The sequence below is a fragment of the Lissotriton vulgaris genome, unplaced genomic scaffold (assembly GCF_964263255.1).
Source record: "Lissotriton vulgaris unplaced genomic scaffold, aLisVul1.2 SCAFFOLD_727, whole genome shotgun sequence".
Taxonomy (NCBI): Eukaryota; Metazoa; Chordata; class Amphibia; order Caudata; family Salamandridae; genus Lissotriton; species Lissotriton vulgaris.
The window spans coordinates 145,588-162,877 of NW_028245479.1; the positions used below are offsets into that span (position 1 = coordinate 145,588).

The 17,290-nt window shown below is 42.3% G+C and overlaps 1 protein-coding gene across 1 annotated transcript in view; it reads right to left on the bottom strand.

Moving 5' to 3' along the window:
* The window catches only part of LOC147666408 (N-terminal EF-hand calcium-binding protein 1-like), an 816,258-nt gene that overhangs the window by 102,584 nt on the left and 696,384 nt on the right, over positions 1-17,290 (bottom strand). Inside the window, exon 8 of the mRNA XM_086949081.1 lies at positions 4,867-4,979. Coding sequence (XP_086805207.1) covers positions 4,867-4,979 — 113 coding nt within the window. The remainder of the gene's footprint in view (positions 1-4,866; positions 4,980-17,290) is intronic.

Below are 17,290 nucleotides of genomic sequence, written 5' to 3' on the forward strand. Positions count from 1 at the left end.
GGCACCAATTTTATGAATGACCTTAAAAACCAGAACCCATGATTTAAAGGTGATCCATTTCCTAATAGGTAGCCAGTGCAGAGAGGCTAGAAGAGGTGTGGAATGAGTTCTGGGCCCGGCCAGGAAAATAACTCAGGCCACCCCATTTTGGATCACCTGGAGGCGGCCAAGTAGAGATTCAGGAAGGCCTAGATAGAGAGCATTTGCATAATCCAATCACGACACCACCAGGGCTTGGACTCTTGTCTTCCGGGTGGGGGACAGGGAGAAGAGGGAGAAAGTTCCTCATCATCCTCAGCATCCCAAAACAGGTCCGGGCCACTGATTAAATTTGGGCCTTCATTGAGAGAGAGTAATTGAATTTGACGCCCAAATTCTTTACGGTCTGGACGACTGTGATGGGAGGGGACATGTCTTGCGGCAACCAATGATGCCAGAGATCACAGGACCGAGAGCCAAAGAACATTATCTCGGACTACTCAGGGTTGCACTTCAGTTGGTTTATCCTGAGCCAATGGAAAACCTAGGATAAACATTTGAGGCTAGATGTAGGGAGAATAGATTTACCGATTTTTAATTACCGAATTTTACCGATTCGGTAATTAAAAATCGGTAAATCTAAGGGGGGGGTATGTAGGTATTCCAGATGTGCTGGAATACCGAATCGGAAGAATTCGGTATTTACCTATTCGGTAAATACCGAATCGGTAATGCCCATTCATTCCTATGGGCTTTGAAGCCCATAGGAATGAATGGGCATTACCGATTCGGTATTTACCGAATCGGTAAATACCGAATTTCACAAGGGTGCAGGGGGTGTCACTTTGACACCCTCTGGCACCCCAAAAATAGGCCTGTGCGCCATGTGGCACACAGACATGCCCTAAGGGCATGTCTGTCTGTCACATGGCTAGGTGTGCATGCACACATGTGCATACACATCTGAATTCGGTATTTTAACACACAATTGGATTGGGTGTTAAAATACCGAATTTGTAGGGCCTTTGGGACTCAGAAGAGTCCCACCTACATCTGGGATTTACCGAATCGGTAAAAATACCGATTCGTTATTTTACAGAATCGGTAAATTTACCGAATCGGTAAATTTACCGATTCTGTAAAATAATGCCCCTACATACCATTTCTGAAATACCGGTCGGTAACGGCCGAAAATACCGATTTTCGGCCGTTACCGACCGACCTACATCTGGCCCTTGTTTATTACCATACTGTTGAATTCAGAGCTCTTCCTACAGGTGAACAGCAATTGTGTGTCATCAGCGTATGACACTATCTTAGCCCTACGGTTCTCTGCGAGACGCGCTAAAGGTGCCACATAAATATTGAACAAAGTGGGGCTAAGAATTGAGCCCTGAGGGACCCACACATTCATAGGGGAAATGGGTGCCGAGAAAGGTGGGCACCAGATAGATTGCTGGCGGTTATTCAGAAAGGAATCAAACCATCTCAACACTGTGCCTCCGATCCCGCCCTCTTGGAGCCTTGGTAAAAGTCCGCTATGGGGCACATTATCGAAGGCCGCGGAGAGATCCAGCAGCACCAGAGCAGCCCTGCCCCCCTAGTCCAGAGTGATTTTAGTAGTATCCACCACTTCCAGGAGGGCAGTCTCCATGCTAAAGTTGGCTCTGAAGCCCGATTGGCTAGGGTGGAGGAGGAGGTTGGCCTCAACATAGTCAGTGGTCACCGAATTGACATAGCTCTCCAGGACTTTAGAGAAATAAGGGATTAAAGATATTGGCCTATAATTGCTGGCCACCAAGGGATCAGCAGTAGGATTTTTTAAAAGGGGGAGGATTTTGGCATTTTCCCAGATCTCAGGCATTTCTCCCACCTGGAGGGCAGTGTTCAAAACTGCATTGACTGCTGGATTAGTTACCTCAGCAATGGCTGTCAGAATTTTGGCCGGACATGGATCAGAGGGTGACCTGGATTTGAGGGTTTTCATCAGTGCCAGGGACTTATCCAGTGATATGGGGGGGAACTGAGTAAGTGCGGGGCTGTATCACAACAGCTAGGACAGGGCAAATCTCTGTCCCTTCCAACCACTGGTAGTTGAGCCGCAAAAGAGTCTTGGATGATCTTAATCTTGTCATGGAGGAAACGGGCCATCTGATTAGCCCAGCCCTCACTGGGGACAAACGGTCTGCTGATAGCTTTAGGGGAAGAGAAGTCTTTAACAATATTGAAAAGTTCTCTGCATCTATTCTCTGCATGCTTAATTTTAGCAGCTAGAAAGAGTTTAGAAAGAGTTTTTTCCCCTCACACACATTCCTGTAGTGCTCCTTAGTGGCATGTTTGTAGATAGGTTTGTCTAACAGCTTGTAGTTAGTGCGCCATACCCTTTCCAGGCGTTTCCAGACGCTCTTACTTATCCTATGTGCTTCTGTGAACCAGGGTGTTGAAGCTCTATTTATTTTTGACTTCCTCCTAGTTACAGGGGCAAGTTCTAGGGCGCGAAGTTAGAGCCAATTCTCCAACGCCAGTACATCCTCTTCCAAATTCCCACTAAGGGGAATAGGATGGGAACAGAGAGACATTTGCAAAGACTCTGGAGTGGTCAAATGGAAGGACCTGTAGCTGCTCTCCTTGGGCAGAATGTATGATGGAAGGCTGCCACAGTCCCTGTTAATTCTGAATTTGAGCAAAAAATGGTCCGACCAGGCTAAGGGTAGTGGGGTGTCCAATTCAATCTGTTTAGAGGAGAAGACCTGGTCCAGTGTGTTGCCTTTTTCATGGGTCGGGAGATGGACATATGGGGACATGTTAAGAAAGTATAAGGCTTCAAACAGCCCTCTAGACTCGGGTTCCGTCAAGTTATTCATATGGATATTAAAGTCCCCCAGTAACAGACAGTGACTATATTTCGCTGCATTCAGAGCAATAATGCGGCTGATGTATTCTAAGAACATCCCGACGGGCCCGGGAGGGCGATAAACAACAACCCCTGCAATGGACTGTTGGGCAGAGATTGTAATGAGGAAGTCCAGGCTTTCAGCCCCTTCTATCATCCCAAAAGTTAATGACGAACAATTGAGAGGGCTCCGGACAATGAGTGCAACTCCCCCTCCCCTCCCCCAAGGACGGTCTTTCCTGATGATCTGGTAGCCTGGCGGGACCGCCATGGAAATCGTAGGATTGGAGGCTTCTATTAGCCAAGTTTCTGTTACAAACACTAGTTCTGGGGAGGAGTCAGTTAACAGATCAAATAGTTCAAGTTGGTGCTTTTTTATTGAGCGGGCATTGAGAAGGAGTGCATTCAGCTGCCTGCCTCCCCCCACAGTCGGGCTAAAGAAATCTTGGTATTGTGGTTCAAACAGGGCTCTGAGCATGTCTGTGAGGCCATCCAATTGCAATGCCAACACACCCTGCCCTTCATAACCATCCAAGCCGGGAGGTGAGGGATACAACGAACATTCTTACTTATATTCACAAGCGCTTCCCTATCGTATTGCAGATGTCCACTCGACTCCATGGTCAGACCGGCAGCGTTTCCGGCTCCGGCCGCCTCCGGGACGCTGACGGGCGCAGAAGGGCTTGCCTTAGGGGCGCAAGCCAGCGCAGCCTCGAGCTATACGTGTTCCAGAATTGCCTGAAATGCCAGCAACTAGACCGCGCTGCCTTGTAAAAATGGCGGCGGCTGTACTGTGGGCTGCAAGGATCAGGGTTTGATTGCCCCACCACACCACACCCCATAGATCAAGAGGACCAAGTACTGAGTGTCACAGTTAAAATGATGTTACCAAGCTCTTTGTCCTCTTGATTATGGTTAAAAGAATCCGGTGATCTGTCCCTACTCATGATCAGTTTCAACTCAGAAAAATAAATCAAAACATAATTTAAGAAATTAGAATCTCTAATTAAAGAAAACATGCAAAGAAATGCAGATTACAAAACTACAATCCCACCTAACTCGCACACATAGTTGTAAACTTCCCTGCTTCCTCCTCTGTCTCCTACCTTCCCATAGTGCACTCTCTTGCATCTGTCTTCTTTCTCTCTCTAGCACACCCATCTATTCTTCTGCCTATACTCTTTCCTTTGGCATGCTGCTACCTGCCCTTCTTCCTCACCTACACTCTTTCACTGAAGCCTAACCAAACAAATCCATAAGTGAAGCAGGAAGTCGTAAGACATTTTGTTGTAAGTTTACTCTTTTTCAGAATTTGCAAACTACAATTTAATAGCAGTGGCATAGCTAGACCTCTGGCCGACTGTGGAGGTCCCTGCATTTTTTACCCCGAGGAGACTGCGTGTAAGAAGGGGGAGGTTGGGGTGTGGTGCTACTGAGTCCTGCGTTTGACACCCCCAAAACTCCTATGCCATTGTTTAATAGTAACTTTACGACTGTGGAGACTCCCCACATAAAAAGATAGTCCTATCTCCGCAGTTGTAAAGTTACTATTAATTTGTGTTTTGTGAATACCGTATAAGAGAAAACTGACACACAAGTGAAGTTTACACTCGTGAATCAGGCCCACAGATCTTAAGATAGGTCTCCACTAACAACTATTACATTGTATACCCTGAATGGCACTTTTCTCAATCTTCCACAAATTTCTGATTTCGTTTGGGACAATAACACCAGTTTTCAAGCTCTCAGCCAAACTAAGATATCCGACAAGTTTAGGTGATTAGGGGACCATTATTCTCATGCCCAAGCCACTCTCACAAATATGCACACATCACACTAAACCATGTTTTCAGATTTACAAATCACTGCAACCAGCCAAACTAGAGATTTGCCAAGGATAGTGGCTGGTTTGGTGGCAATCACCTATTCAAACAATGCTTAGTAACATGCGTACGGTAAGGGAGCAGGAGGTTGTAAAGCACTTTTGTACTCACTGCAAGCATCCTTGTTGCGATGAGGCGGTTTCCACATACTGCTTTAGAGCTAGTCTGAATTCTTCCAGCTCCTCCTCCAGCACTGAGAGCTGCCGCTGGACAATCATTATGTGCTAATGAAGAAAACCAATTAATGGTTACATAATATTCAGGACTAAATGCTTATACTCCTAAACACGTTTCTTTGAAATATTTTTTTATGTGGAAACAATATATTTTTCTATATTTGATCCAAGGGTTGAGGAATGCAAGAAACAGAGGGAATTGTGTACTTTGAGCACAAAACGGCTGGGGATCCATACTGCCTTCCCAGAAATGTACACATCAGAGCTTCTCGGGGTGACAATTGTTCACACCTTACTTCTATGCAAGACAATAAAAGGAAGAGGAAACCATTTTGGAGCTCAAGACTAAAGTAGGTTGAAAAGGCTGGGATTACGGGTATCAACACAGCTCCACAAAGCTCTACATTTCTCGTTTCTTTATCTGTCGAGCGGAGATTAATGTGAACCCTACATTGCTGTGATTGTTTTTGCTTTTAGAACTTTATGGAGGAGCCACATATGGTACCCTTTTTTCCATGACATAGCTTTGAGCTGCTCCACTGTCTGTTGTCAGGTTCCTTTATCACTCCTACCCTGCATACCTTCCGTTGGTGTGGTGCAGTGAGATATGCTGCCCATGCCGCCCGTGGGCGTGTCCGATTTAGGTGGCAGTTCTCAGATGTAAGAGCTGGCCACAATGGAAGTAGACAGGGAACTGTCAGAACCCCATTCAGAAGCCACAGGGCAAGCAGGAGTCACTGGGCCTACCCGTGGAGGCCGACGCTTCTTCTCTGGATATCCTGTGCTAGACCCACAATGGGCCCAGAGCAAGTGGGTGAATATATGTTTTATTCAGTACATGAATGGGGAATAGCCATCATCTACAGGTGGGAAGTGTGATAGGAGCTGACCTGCGTAATGCTAGTGGGCCTGCTTTAAGAACTCTGTGTATATGGTTTGCAGTGTGTTGTATTGTACTTTGTGTTAGTAGATAAAGATTTATTTTTACATGAAATAAAGTTTTTTGACTGGACAATCATGTATCGTGGTTGCTGGGTATATTTTGAGTCTGTGCTAGACTTACACCTACCTTCTCATTGTGAAGCCTTGGACTGCTCGACCAGCGCTACCATGGGGAGACAGATGCTGAAGGGGATCTTGGCCCACTTGCTCTGGGCCCATTGTGGGTCTAGCACAGGATATCTGGAGATATGAAGGACATCTAACATGGGCTTCAATTGGAATTCCATAGAGCATATTATCAAGCCCATTAACGCCGTTTTAGCTGCAGTTTTCTGCCGCTAAAACTGCGATAATTTTATCGTTATCACCTGTCTTGATAATATGCCCCTTAGAGACTTCAAAGCCGTTTCTTCTATAGGCCCATGTCCACCTAGGGTGTTGGTGAAAGCAATTGAAGTTCTTAATCCAGTTATCAATGTTTTGTTAAAAATTCTCTGGATTAAGCTATCTTTCCTCCTCTTTGGAAACAAGCAAAAATTAAACTACTTTTCAAAAAAGCCAGCTGCCAATCTGGGCATATTATCTAACTTTTGCCTCATCCTCTTACTGCCTACATTAGCTAAGATGCTGGAAATACTGGTGAACTCACAATTGTCTGAATATCTTGAAAACTCAGGACTTTTACATCCATCTCAGTGAGAATTTAGGCCACAGTATGGCACCGAATTACCGTTACTGGAAGTCTCTGAGCATAAAACGATAATATTAGATAGATGCATGAATGCTGCCCTCATTCTGTTAGATTTGTCGGCAGCTTTTGACACAGTTTCCCACCTCCTTTGCTATAAAAATTGGCTGGGATGGGTATCTGTGGTCAAGTGTTGAAGCGGTTTCAGTCTTCCTTGTATGATAGACTCCAATCTGTAACAATACCTTATTGCTCTTCTGGAAGTTAAAAGCTTCAGCTTGACATTCTTCAGGACTCATCCTTGAGCCCTCAATTTGTAAGGTTCATATGGTTCCTTTGCCCACTTTGATTGAACCCTTCAGAATTAAACTGGTTTCCTATGCTGATGATACACAGTTGATACTATTGATGAAGAGCCTCAGATGTTTCAGAATTACCTTTTAAAAGCTACCTATCTCAGATTAACAATTGGATGCAACAGAGTTTCTTGAAATGTAACTTGGATAAAGCTGAGATTTTGCTTTTGGGAAAGCGAATTATTTTAACAGTAATGCTTGGTGGGCCGAAGGTTTGCCTACACAGATGGCGATCATCTCTGTTGAAACACAATCAAATAAAAGAACACTTTTGGGAATCCACATCTGTGAACCTTTTGATTCTTTTGCTGAATTGAGTCGCTCCCTCAATATTTTGGAATATAACATGACCAAACACATTAACATTTCGGCTAAGAGCGCCTTCCTTAACCTGAAGCTACTAAATAAAATAAAATTGTTCATTCCACCCAAAGATCTCAAACAAGCCACTCAAGCATTGGTGCTGTCAAGACTGGACTACGGAAACGCAGTCCTCTCGGGAATAGCAAAAACACATCTTGCTCCAATGAAAACAACTCTCAATGCAGCTGCCAGAATGGTCACTGGAATAAAGAAATTTGGCCATATCTCTCCTGCAATCAAAGATCTCAATTGGCTACTAATAGAAATGCGGGCGAACTTCAGAACGGCCTGCCTCACCCACAAAGCCCTCCACACAGGTAAACCCGAATATCTGTCATCAAAACTCAAAATAGCAGGTCAGAACAGGAACCTCAGAAGCTCTAATACCTTACTTCTTATCCAGCTTAAACCTAGAAGAAAAAAAACAGCTGCCAGATCCTTCGCCGGAAATGCGCCCAAAATATGGAACTCTATCCCCCCCACATCAGAACTATGCCCTCCTTTGCTAAATTCAAAAGTCAGCTCAAAATCCTTTTCCTCTATCGATCCCTAGCGATTAGATAGTCGGAGTGCTGAAAATGACACTGAACCTCTCTCGGCTGGGGGCTAACAAATCCTTGTTACGGAACTCTTCAACATCTTCTTTACTATGTCTCTCATCCGGATTGTCTCACTTTATTGCAATATGTTCAGCTCTTTTTTGCTCGCTTTATTGTAATATGCTCTGCTCTCATTTGTGGGCTAACAAATCCTTGTAACGGAACTCTTCAAAATCCTCTTTATTATGACTCTCATCCGGATTGTCCCACTTTATTGCAATATGTTCTGCTCTCTTCTGCTCGCTTTATTGTAATATGTTCTGCTCTCGTTTGTTCTGTAACTGTTGTGAAGCGCTCCAATACCCTCCGGTCAGGCTAGCGCTATACAAAACTTCGTAAATAAAAAAAATAAAAAAATATGCAGTGCAATCATGAGTGTTGTTGGCAGGAATATGATGCATAACTTCATCTGTGTGTGCTGAGAGGGATTTGCTACGTGTTAGTCAAGTCAGTGCTGTATGGTGCTCAATGTTTTATAATACTGTGTGTGTGGATAGATCGGGGTTTCCTAAATCTCAATCTCTTGGTGAAATCATCAAATACATTTTTCCACTGGTTTTATGGACATTTGTTTGTCACCTTGAAGGGAGAGAAAGGAGCTAGCACCCGTAATACATTTCAAATACAGCAAAACCCTATGTAGCCCACAAGAACCACAGACAAGATGGTGTTCAGACCTTAAAGATTTAGGGGCATATTACCAACAACTAGCGATAATTTTTGTCTCTAACTTGTTTAGAGACAAAAATTATCGCCGCACATCGGCGATTTTTATCGCAGATAAACCTTGCTATTAACAAGGTTTATCGCAAATGCGATAAAAAACGGCCGAAATGCATGAATATCGCTGAAAAGTCAGCGATATTCATGCATTATCGAGCAAATGCTCTTAGCCATGTTATCCACCTCCCATTGGATAACATGGCTAAGAACTGCTCAGGGCAGGTGTTAGGTTTTGGAGATATTCGCGCTTAGGAGATAGCGATGTTAGGGACTGTTTCCAGTCGCTAACATCTTGGCACGCCCACTTTGCATGTCATTAGTGATAAATATCACTGACATGCAAAGCAAGGCCCAAGGTGGTCGCTATCTCCTATTAGCTGTCACTAACTGGTGTTAGCGACAGCTTGGTAATAGGGAGATAATTTTATCTCCGCTTTCTTGGCTTTTAAAGCCAAAAAAGCGGAGATAAACCCCCTTGATAATATGCCCCTAAATTCATAATTAAGATTACAGATCAAATCAATTAGCAGAATTGGAGGAAACATATCCTAATAGTGTACATATTCAAATACTCATGCAGCCTAAACGTATATATTATTTCTGGTTTCCTATGTATATTGTAATTCATATGCAGAGGTTTACAGGAAAATAATTTAACAAGGCTGTCTTTGAAAGTGACATAAAAGTGAAGTGATCATGCAGCGTGATCAATTGACTTTGAACAAAACAAAAAATATATTAAAACAATTCATTCAATATAATGCCTGTTTTGTTCCGTAAGTCTATGAATAACAACAGCAAGTTTTAGAGTGAAAACTTTTTGTTGTGTTTAGAGTAATTATGGGGCACAACATATGTATATAGTTGGAGTTTTGACCCGTGCTAGTAGTGTTTTCTTAAAACATCAGATTGGGTCTTCCTCAGTTCTAAAAACAAGTGCAGCCTGTGCAATACTAACAAAAAACAAAACACTCTTTATTGATTGGTTTAAAAAACCATTTACAATTTAAAACATGACTGAATGGAAAAATAAAAATGACAATAATAAATGTTAAAAATGATTTTAAATTACAAAAAATTAGGGGGACCAATATAGGCTAATAATGTTCTTCTGGAAGACATCGCTCTGGCTTTCTAATATTGTAGTCTCCAATTTGATTTTTGAGTTGATTAACTCGTCCACCATGCTAAGATGAGGAGGGTTTGGTTGTGGTTATGGCTTACAGTAGTTTTGACGCTTTGTGGATGAATTTTGTAAGCCCAATGTTTAGCTTGGTGTTGTCATCGTGAAGAGCGGCCATTATTGCTTGGAGGCAAGATCGAACTCCCAACATGATACACAGTGGCCTCGCAGCAATGACCGTCTGGCCATGAGCAAAGCAGGGCATGCAGAGATGATGCGTTTCATTGTTTCAGAATGATAGCCACACAACCTGCATTCAGTACTGCTACCTGGCCGGCGCCATTCGAGAAGGTTCTACAGAAAGGGCCAGTCACCCATCCTCAGGGCAAAAAACGTATCTTTCCAATAAAGTGCGTATGTGCTTGATAGGTAGAGCGGCTGAACACCCACTTTAAAATTGGAAATTACAGCCCAAGTGTGTTTCCTCTTTGACAGTATTGCCCTGTCCAAGTGAAAGGACCACAATCTGACAGTATTTTAATGGCAGTCTTTAATACCGGGTGGGTGGGGTTTGTTTCCGAGTGGTCTTTTACTCCTAATGACTGTAAACTGCGAGACAGGAGTTGCTGATGCTTATGGCTGGTCTGATTTTTCTGTGTTTCCTGCCACAGTAGGGCCTCCAAGGAAACCTCCCGGGCACGGCGCAGTCTATGACATAGTTTAATAAATGCGCCTGCCTCCACTCCATGGTGATCTTGTAGTCCCAGTTCAAGTCTCACTTGGGCTGGCGAGGCAGATCTTGACAACCGAAAGGCTCTTTTAAAAATGTTAGTTGTTAGTTTATTAATGTACTAGTTGTGCCCTTAGTGATCTCGTGCCCATACGCCAAGGAGTTAATTACCTTAGCCTTCATCACTTTCAGCATGGGAGTTAGGCTGGGACCTAGTAGCTGTTTGCTAATTTTGCAGCAGCCACTTCTAACAACAAGATTTGGTTTTCAAAGCTTCTTTATGCTTGGAAAATGTACCTCTTGTGTCGAGAAAGATGCCCAAGTATTTATAACTGGGAGTTGATTCTAGCGTTGTGTCGTTGAAATGCCACCTTTCTATTGACCTTTTTTGCTTCCCAAAAGATATTGTTTTGTTTTTTTACAGGTTCAGTTCAAGGCGATTGCTCATTGTGTAGGGTAGCAGTTCATCCAGTAGCCTCTGGAGATCCCCTTTTGTGTGGCTTAACAACACCAAGTCATCGCCATAAAGCAAATTGCTGATGCTGATCCCGCCCAGTTGAGGAGGATGGCAATTTACACTGTTGAGTACTGGTGAAAGGTCAGATATAAACAAAATAAAAATAAGTGGGGCCAATACACAACCTTGTTTGATGCCAGTTTCAGTTTGAATCTTCCTGGAGACGTATATATTATAAGAAAGAAAATGCAAACTAGTATCACATACACCAAACAAAATATCACCCAAACAGGTTACTTAAAGGAACGTCCCTATCCTAAAAATACTATTGAATACAGTCAGGGGAATCTCCAGGAGCTTCAGATTAACCAGATTTCAAGTTCAAATGAAAGAGTCTCAGTATTCAAGCATGAAGCAAAAAGTATGACTACAGCAGGAAAGAAGATTGTATAAGCGTTCTCCGTATTTCTTTACACCTAATGAACCAATCAAAAGACAGTGTACTGATGGAGAAGGTAGACTCCCTAGCTTCCCAGTTCCTACTAAGAAGCAATCACCTAGATGCCCTTGGATGTAACATCAGTCTAGTCTGCCTGGTACAGTATGGTTTCTCCCACTGTCTCAGCCTCTATATCCGGGGCTAATTTTTAATTAAAAAGATCACACTCCTTCAGTTTAGCAAACTGAACAATAAGTCTATTTTAAGGCACTTACAGAGAAGAGAAATTTAGACTCTTTACAGAACATTTTATAAAAAAGTAAACATGTACACTAAGGCCTTGTTTCAATTTAGGCCAACATTAGGTTCAAAACAGGTTCTAAATTAATACAGTTAGCCTGAATAATTATATTGAATGCAGTTTAAGGAGAGCATACATTTTCTTTCATGGAGAATACATTTATTTTAAGTCAACTAAATATACTGGAGAGTCTTATTAAAGTGAATATGTAGCTACTTACCACCATTGATTAATAAAATGTACACTGTTAGAACTGGCTATTTCTGGTTGGCTAAGGCTGACGCCAAAGTCAGGCAGAAACCACCATTCTAGTCAGGGCAAGGGAGTCACACGCCAAGATAACCCCTGCTCACCCCCTTGGTAGCTTGGCACGAGCAGACAGGCTTATCCCGGAGGCAATGTGTAAAGCATTTGCGCCAGCACACTACAGCAACAACATCCTAGGCACACCACAAAAGGAACTTCATACAAGGCTATATAAAAATAACTTCTGTATTGTCAAAACACATCAGATAGAATCACACATGTACATTGTGCCAACTGGCATGGGCAATATTCACAAGGGATTATTTACACAGGACAGGGCCACGTGGGCGCCTGTCAGAACCAGCACTTAGTAGAAAATAGAATATAGGATATAAAATCACTGTAGCACAAATTAGCAAATATAAATCACAACCAGAAACTACTGGTAACAGGTAAGTACCACCTACGCAACCCTAAACACCTTAGAAGAATGTCACGCAGGGAACCAGGACCTCATTAGGACCGCCTGTACTATAAAGAACAACCACCTAAGTATCACAATATAATTAGGGGTATAAGCAAGAACACATTCCACATGATGCATCACAACATTCAGAGGTGTAGGGAAGGAAAACACATGATGCATAAAACATACATTCAGCGGTGTAAGAACAAGGCACATGATGCATCAAAACACATTCAGAGGTGCAGGGAAGGAAAAACGCATGTTGCATAAACCAGCACATTCAGAGGTGTAAAATCAAGGAAGACACATGATGCATAAAAACATTCGGAGGTGCCAGAACATAACTCAATAGCGCAAAAACACATGATGCCCCAAAAACATTCAGAGGTGTAAGATCAAGGTGCGTAATCATATTAAATGCATTACATTTCCTAGCACCACACCACATTGCGCAAAACTTACATAAGCCACTACCTGTGGCAGTCCCTAGGCCAACTGGCCTTGTTGGGGCTAGGACGCCCTGTGTCCCAATAGTCAGGGTCCTGAACGGTGCAGCTGCCCACTAATTGCTGGGCAGCTGGGAATCAATAATTGGGGCCACGTGCGAGCCATGCAGGCTCTGAACAACTGGTCGCCCCTGAGCCTCTCTGGGCTCCAAAACAAAATGGCCCTCAAGAGCCTCCCAGGGCTCCTAAAACAAATATGCCCCCTCAAGCCTATCTACAACAGCTGTGGGGCCCTGGAGCCTCGGGCCCAAAATCGGTACACAGTCAAAATATCGAGTAGGAAATATCGACCTACCATAATATCGAGTCTGAAATATCGAAGGTGCATAATATCGAAGGCAAGAATATCGTAGGATAGAATATCGACCCAAGGTAAGTAATATCGAAATACTTAATATCGATGTAAGTAATATCGAAGTTAGTAATATCGATAGCATATATATCGATGTTACTAATTTCGATGACACTAATATCGATATTTGTATTATTGTATAGTTTTTTATTATGTATGTGTTATATGTTTAATTTAAGTATTTAAAATAATTACTATTATATGTGTATAAATTTTATATAATAATAAATACATTTATAAGTAAATTTTATGTTTTTGTACCGGAGCGGGTTGTGGGTTTATAGGGGAATAGGGTGGGAAGTAATTTAATTATGGTAAATTGATTAGTTATTAGTAGGATTTATTAATAAATTATAATTAATTGGTAATTATGTGAAAATAATAGGAAAATCATTTTAATTAATTTACTAATTGATATATATGTTCTGTAGCGGGTTGTGGGTTTATAGGGGAATAGGGTGGGAAGTAATTTAATTATGGTAAGTTGATTAATAATTAGTAGGATTAATTAATTAATTATAATTAATTGCTAATTAATATTGATTAATTGGGAAAAAAATTAATTGATTAATTGATATATATTTTCTGTAGCGGGATGTGGGTTTATAGGGGAATGGGGAGTAATTTAATAATAATTAATTAATTAATATATGTTTTTAAAAATTTATATTTAATTTATTGGGAAATAATTAATATTAATTAGTTAATTAATTATTATAATTTTGTACATATTTAAAATTATTAATTAATTGGTAATTAAATAATATTAATTAGTTACATTAATTAGAGTAATTTATTTATATATAATTTTTAGTTACTGTTAATTAATTAATTGGGGAAAAATAATATTAATTATTAAATTATATTAATTACAGCTACTATGCTAATATATTTACTTTATTTGTTATTGTTCATTAATAATTAATTGCTAATTAAATAATATTAATTAAGTTTGGGTAAAGGAGTATTTTTTGGGTTCAGGGTCAGTTTTGGGTTTTTGGGTAAAGGGGTATTTTTAGTGTTCAGGGTCAGTTTTGAGTTTTTGGGTAAAGGGTTTTTTTTAGGGTTCAGGGTCAGTTTTCAGTTCTTGGGTAAAGGGGTATTTTTTGGGTTCAGGGTCAGTTTTCAGTTCTTGGGTAAAGGGGTATTTTTTGGGTTCAGGGTCAGTTTTCAGTTTTTGAGTAAAGGGGTATTTTTAGTGTTCAGGGTCAGTTTTCAGTTTTTGGGTAAAGGGGTATTTTTAGTGTTCAGGGTCAGTTTTCAGTTTTTGGGTAAAGGGGTATTTTTTGGGTTCAGGGTCAGTTTTCAGTTTTTGGGTAAAGGGGTATTTTTAGGGTTCAGGGTCAGTTTTCAGTTCTTGGGTAAAGGGTTTTTTTTAGGGTTCAGGGTCAGTTTTCAGTTTTTGGGTAAAGGGGTATTTTGAGGGTTTAGGGTCAGTTTTCAGTTTTTGGGTAAAGGGTTATTTTTAGGGTTCAGGGTCAGTTTTCAGTTTTTGGGTAAAGGGGTATTTTTAGGGTTCAGGGTCAGTTTTCAGTTCTTGGGTAAAGGGGTATTTTTTGGGTTCAGGGTCAGTTTTCAGTTTTTGGGTAAAGGGGTATTTTTAGGGTTCAGGGTCAGTTTCAGTTCTTGGGTAAAGGGGTGTTTTTTGAGTTCAGGGTCAGTTTTCCCTACTGTTGCACTCTCTGGAGTAGGAATAGAAATTTTTACCCTTACGCTATCCAACGTTTTATTTAATTAATTGTTAAAATATCAAATGTTTATTTTATTTTTTATATTACTTACATTTTATTTATGTTACTCTTTTATGTTTGTAAATGTGTTAGTAAATTAGAATATATTTCATTAATTTATAAATTCGTAAAATAATTATTAATACTTATTGTTCAGTGCATATCTATTACATATTTACTGTATATATTTAATTAATGTATTCTTAATATATATGTATTATATGGCTGAGATACCCGCCACCCCCTCTCAACACACTCCCCAAGGATGGGAAACCGGAAACAGTTCTGAACTTTTGGAAGACGGGAGGGAGTGACCCTCCCGGCCGTATTTATTAAAATATGAAACAAAATTAAAACATAAAATAACAGTTTCATATTATGTACAATTTCATTACCACATTGCGATGTTTGGCTAACCTTAACATTTTCTAATACAAAAGGTTCTCCTAGCCGAACTAACATCCTACCAAACATTAACTTGAAATTTTGAAATTGTACATCCTAACGTTTAAGGGCCAACGGCAAGGTCGTAACCGGTGTCAAGATCCCTAAACCATAAATATCCCCCTCACTTGTGAGGGGCGACCGCACAGAGGTGTACCTCAAGTGCAACTACCAATTTCCCTTGACTTGACGGGGGCCCCAATAAACTCGACGCCACTTAAAGGTCGTCCGAAGACTCGTGTGAGGTATCTAGAAGGTAGCGTAGACCCCCTCCCAAACCCCACACAACTTACCACATCTGCCGTCGCAGATGTCCTGGCCCCGGGAAATTCCCCAGGAGGGGGCTGTAGCCCCTCCTACCCAGGAAGGGGCCTTGACCGCCTTTCCTTTCCTTCCGGCGGCCCATCCTTAGAAGGGACCGCCTCCCCGTTGAGGGGCCAATGGCCACCTCCCTCGAGCGCTCCCATCCGTAATGGGTGACGCCCACTCATAGGGATCTTCCAATTACTGCTCACCGATCATGACCTTACCGCCCGACCAAAATAAATACGACAATTCTAGCTAAATTACTAAAATGACTAAATTACTAAAGGACAGTAACAATTACAGCTTATCAACAAGCGAGATTACGGCTCAAACTAGTGCAGAATTACTTTATTTGAAAACATACTATGAATTGACCATTCTTTATTGCATAATCAAAGTTATCACGATAATCATCACCACCTGCAAGAATTAGCGTTAACACATCACACTTTATTCAAAACCACATGCTGTCCTCAGGGGCTGGTGGGTGGGTCAAAATTGGCTCTTCGTTCCGTCTCGAGCTCACGTGCAGCGAGGAGGTGCAGCTTCAGAGCACAGGAACAAGAGGATGCGTTCTTGGCTTGCTGCTCCTTTTATCCGTCTTCAGGGCGGGCGTAAACCCGCCCCTGCCTGCCCCTAGGGCGTGGCCGGCCGCGTCAGTGTCTAGGCCAGCCCACTCTAGGGCGGGAAAAAGCGCGCCCCGGCTACGCCGCTTCGGGCATACCAGCCGAGGCTCGCCGCCCGCCCAAAAATGGCTTCCCGGGGGGATCGTGGTACTCCGCCATACGTTCGGGGGGACCGAATGGTCGCCCCTTTCCATATGGCTGAGATACCCGCCAACCCCTCTCAACACACTCCCCAAGGATGGGAAACCGGAAACAGTTCTGAACTTTTGGAAGACGGGAGGGAGTGACCCTCCCGGCCGTATTTATTAAAATATGAAACAAAATTAAAACATAAAATAACAGTTTCATATTATGTACAATTTCATTACCACATTGCGATGTTTGGCTAACCTTAACATTTTCTAATACAAAAGGTTCTCCTAGCCGAACTAACATCCTACCAAACATTAACTTGAAATTTTGAAATTGTACATCCTAACGTTTAAGGGCCAACGGCAAGGTCGTAACCGGTGTCAAGATCCCTAAACCATAAATATCCCCCTCACTTGTGAGGGGCGACCGCACAGAGGTGTACCTCAAGTGCAACTACCAATTTCCCTTGACTTGACGGGGGCCCCAATAAACTCGACGCCACTTAAAGGTCGTCCGAAGACTCGTGTGAGGTATCTAGAAGGTAGCGTAGACCCCCTCCCAAACCCCACACAACTTACCACATCTGCCGTCGCAGATGTCCTGGCCCCGGGAAATTCCCCAGGAGGGGGCTGTAGCCCCTCCTACCCAGGAAGGGGCCTTGACCGCCTTTCCTTTCCTTCTGGCGGCCCATCCTTAGAAGGGACCGCCTCCCCGTTGAGGGGCCAATGGCCACCTCCCTCGAGCGCTCCCATCCGTAATGGGTGACGCCCACTCATAGGGATCTTCCAATTACTGCTCACCGATCATGACATTACCGCCACAGGCCGGAT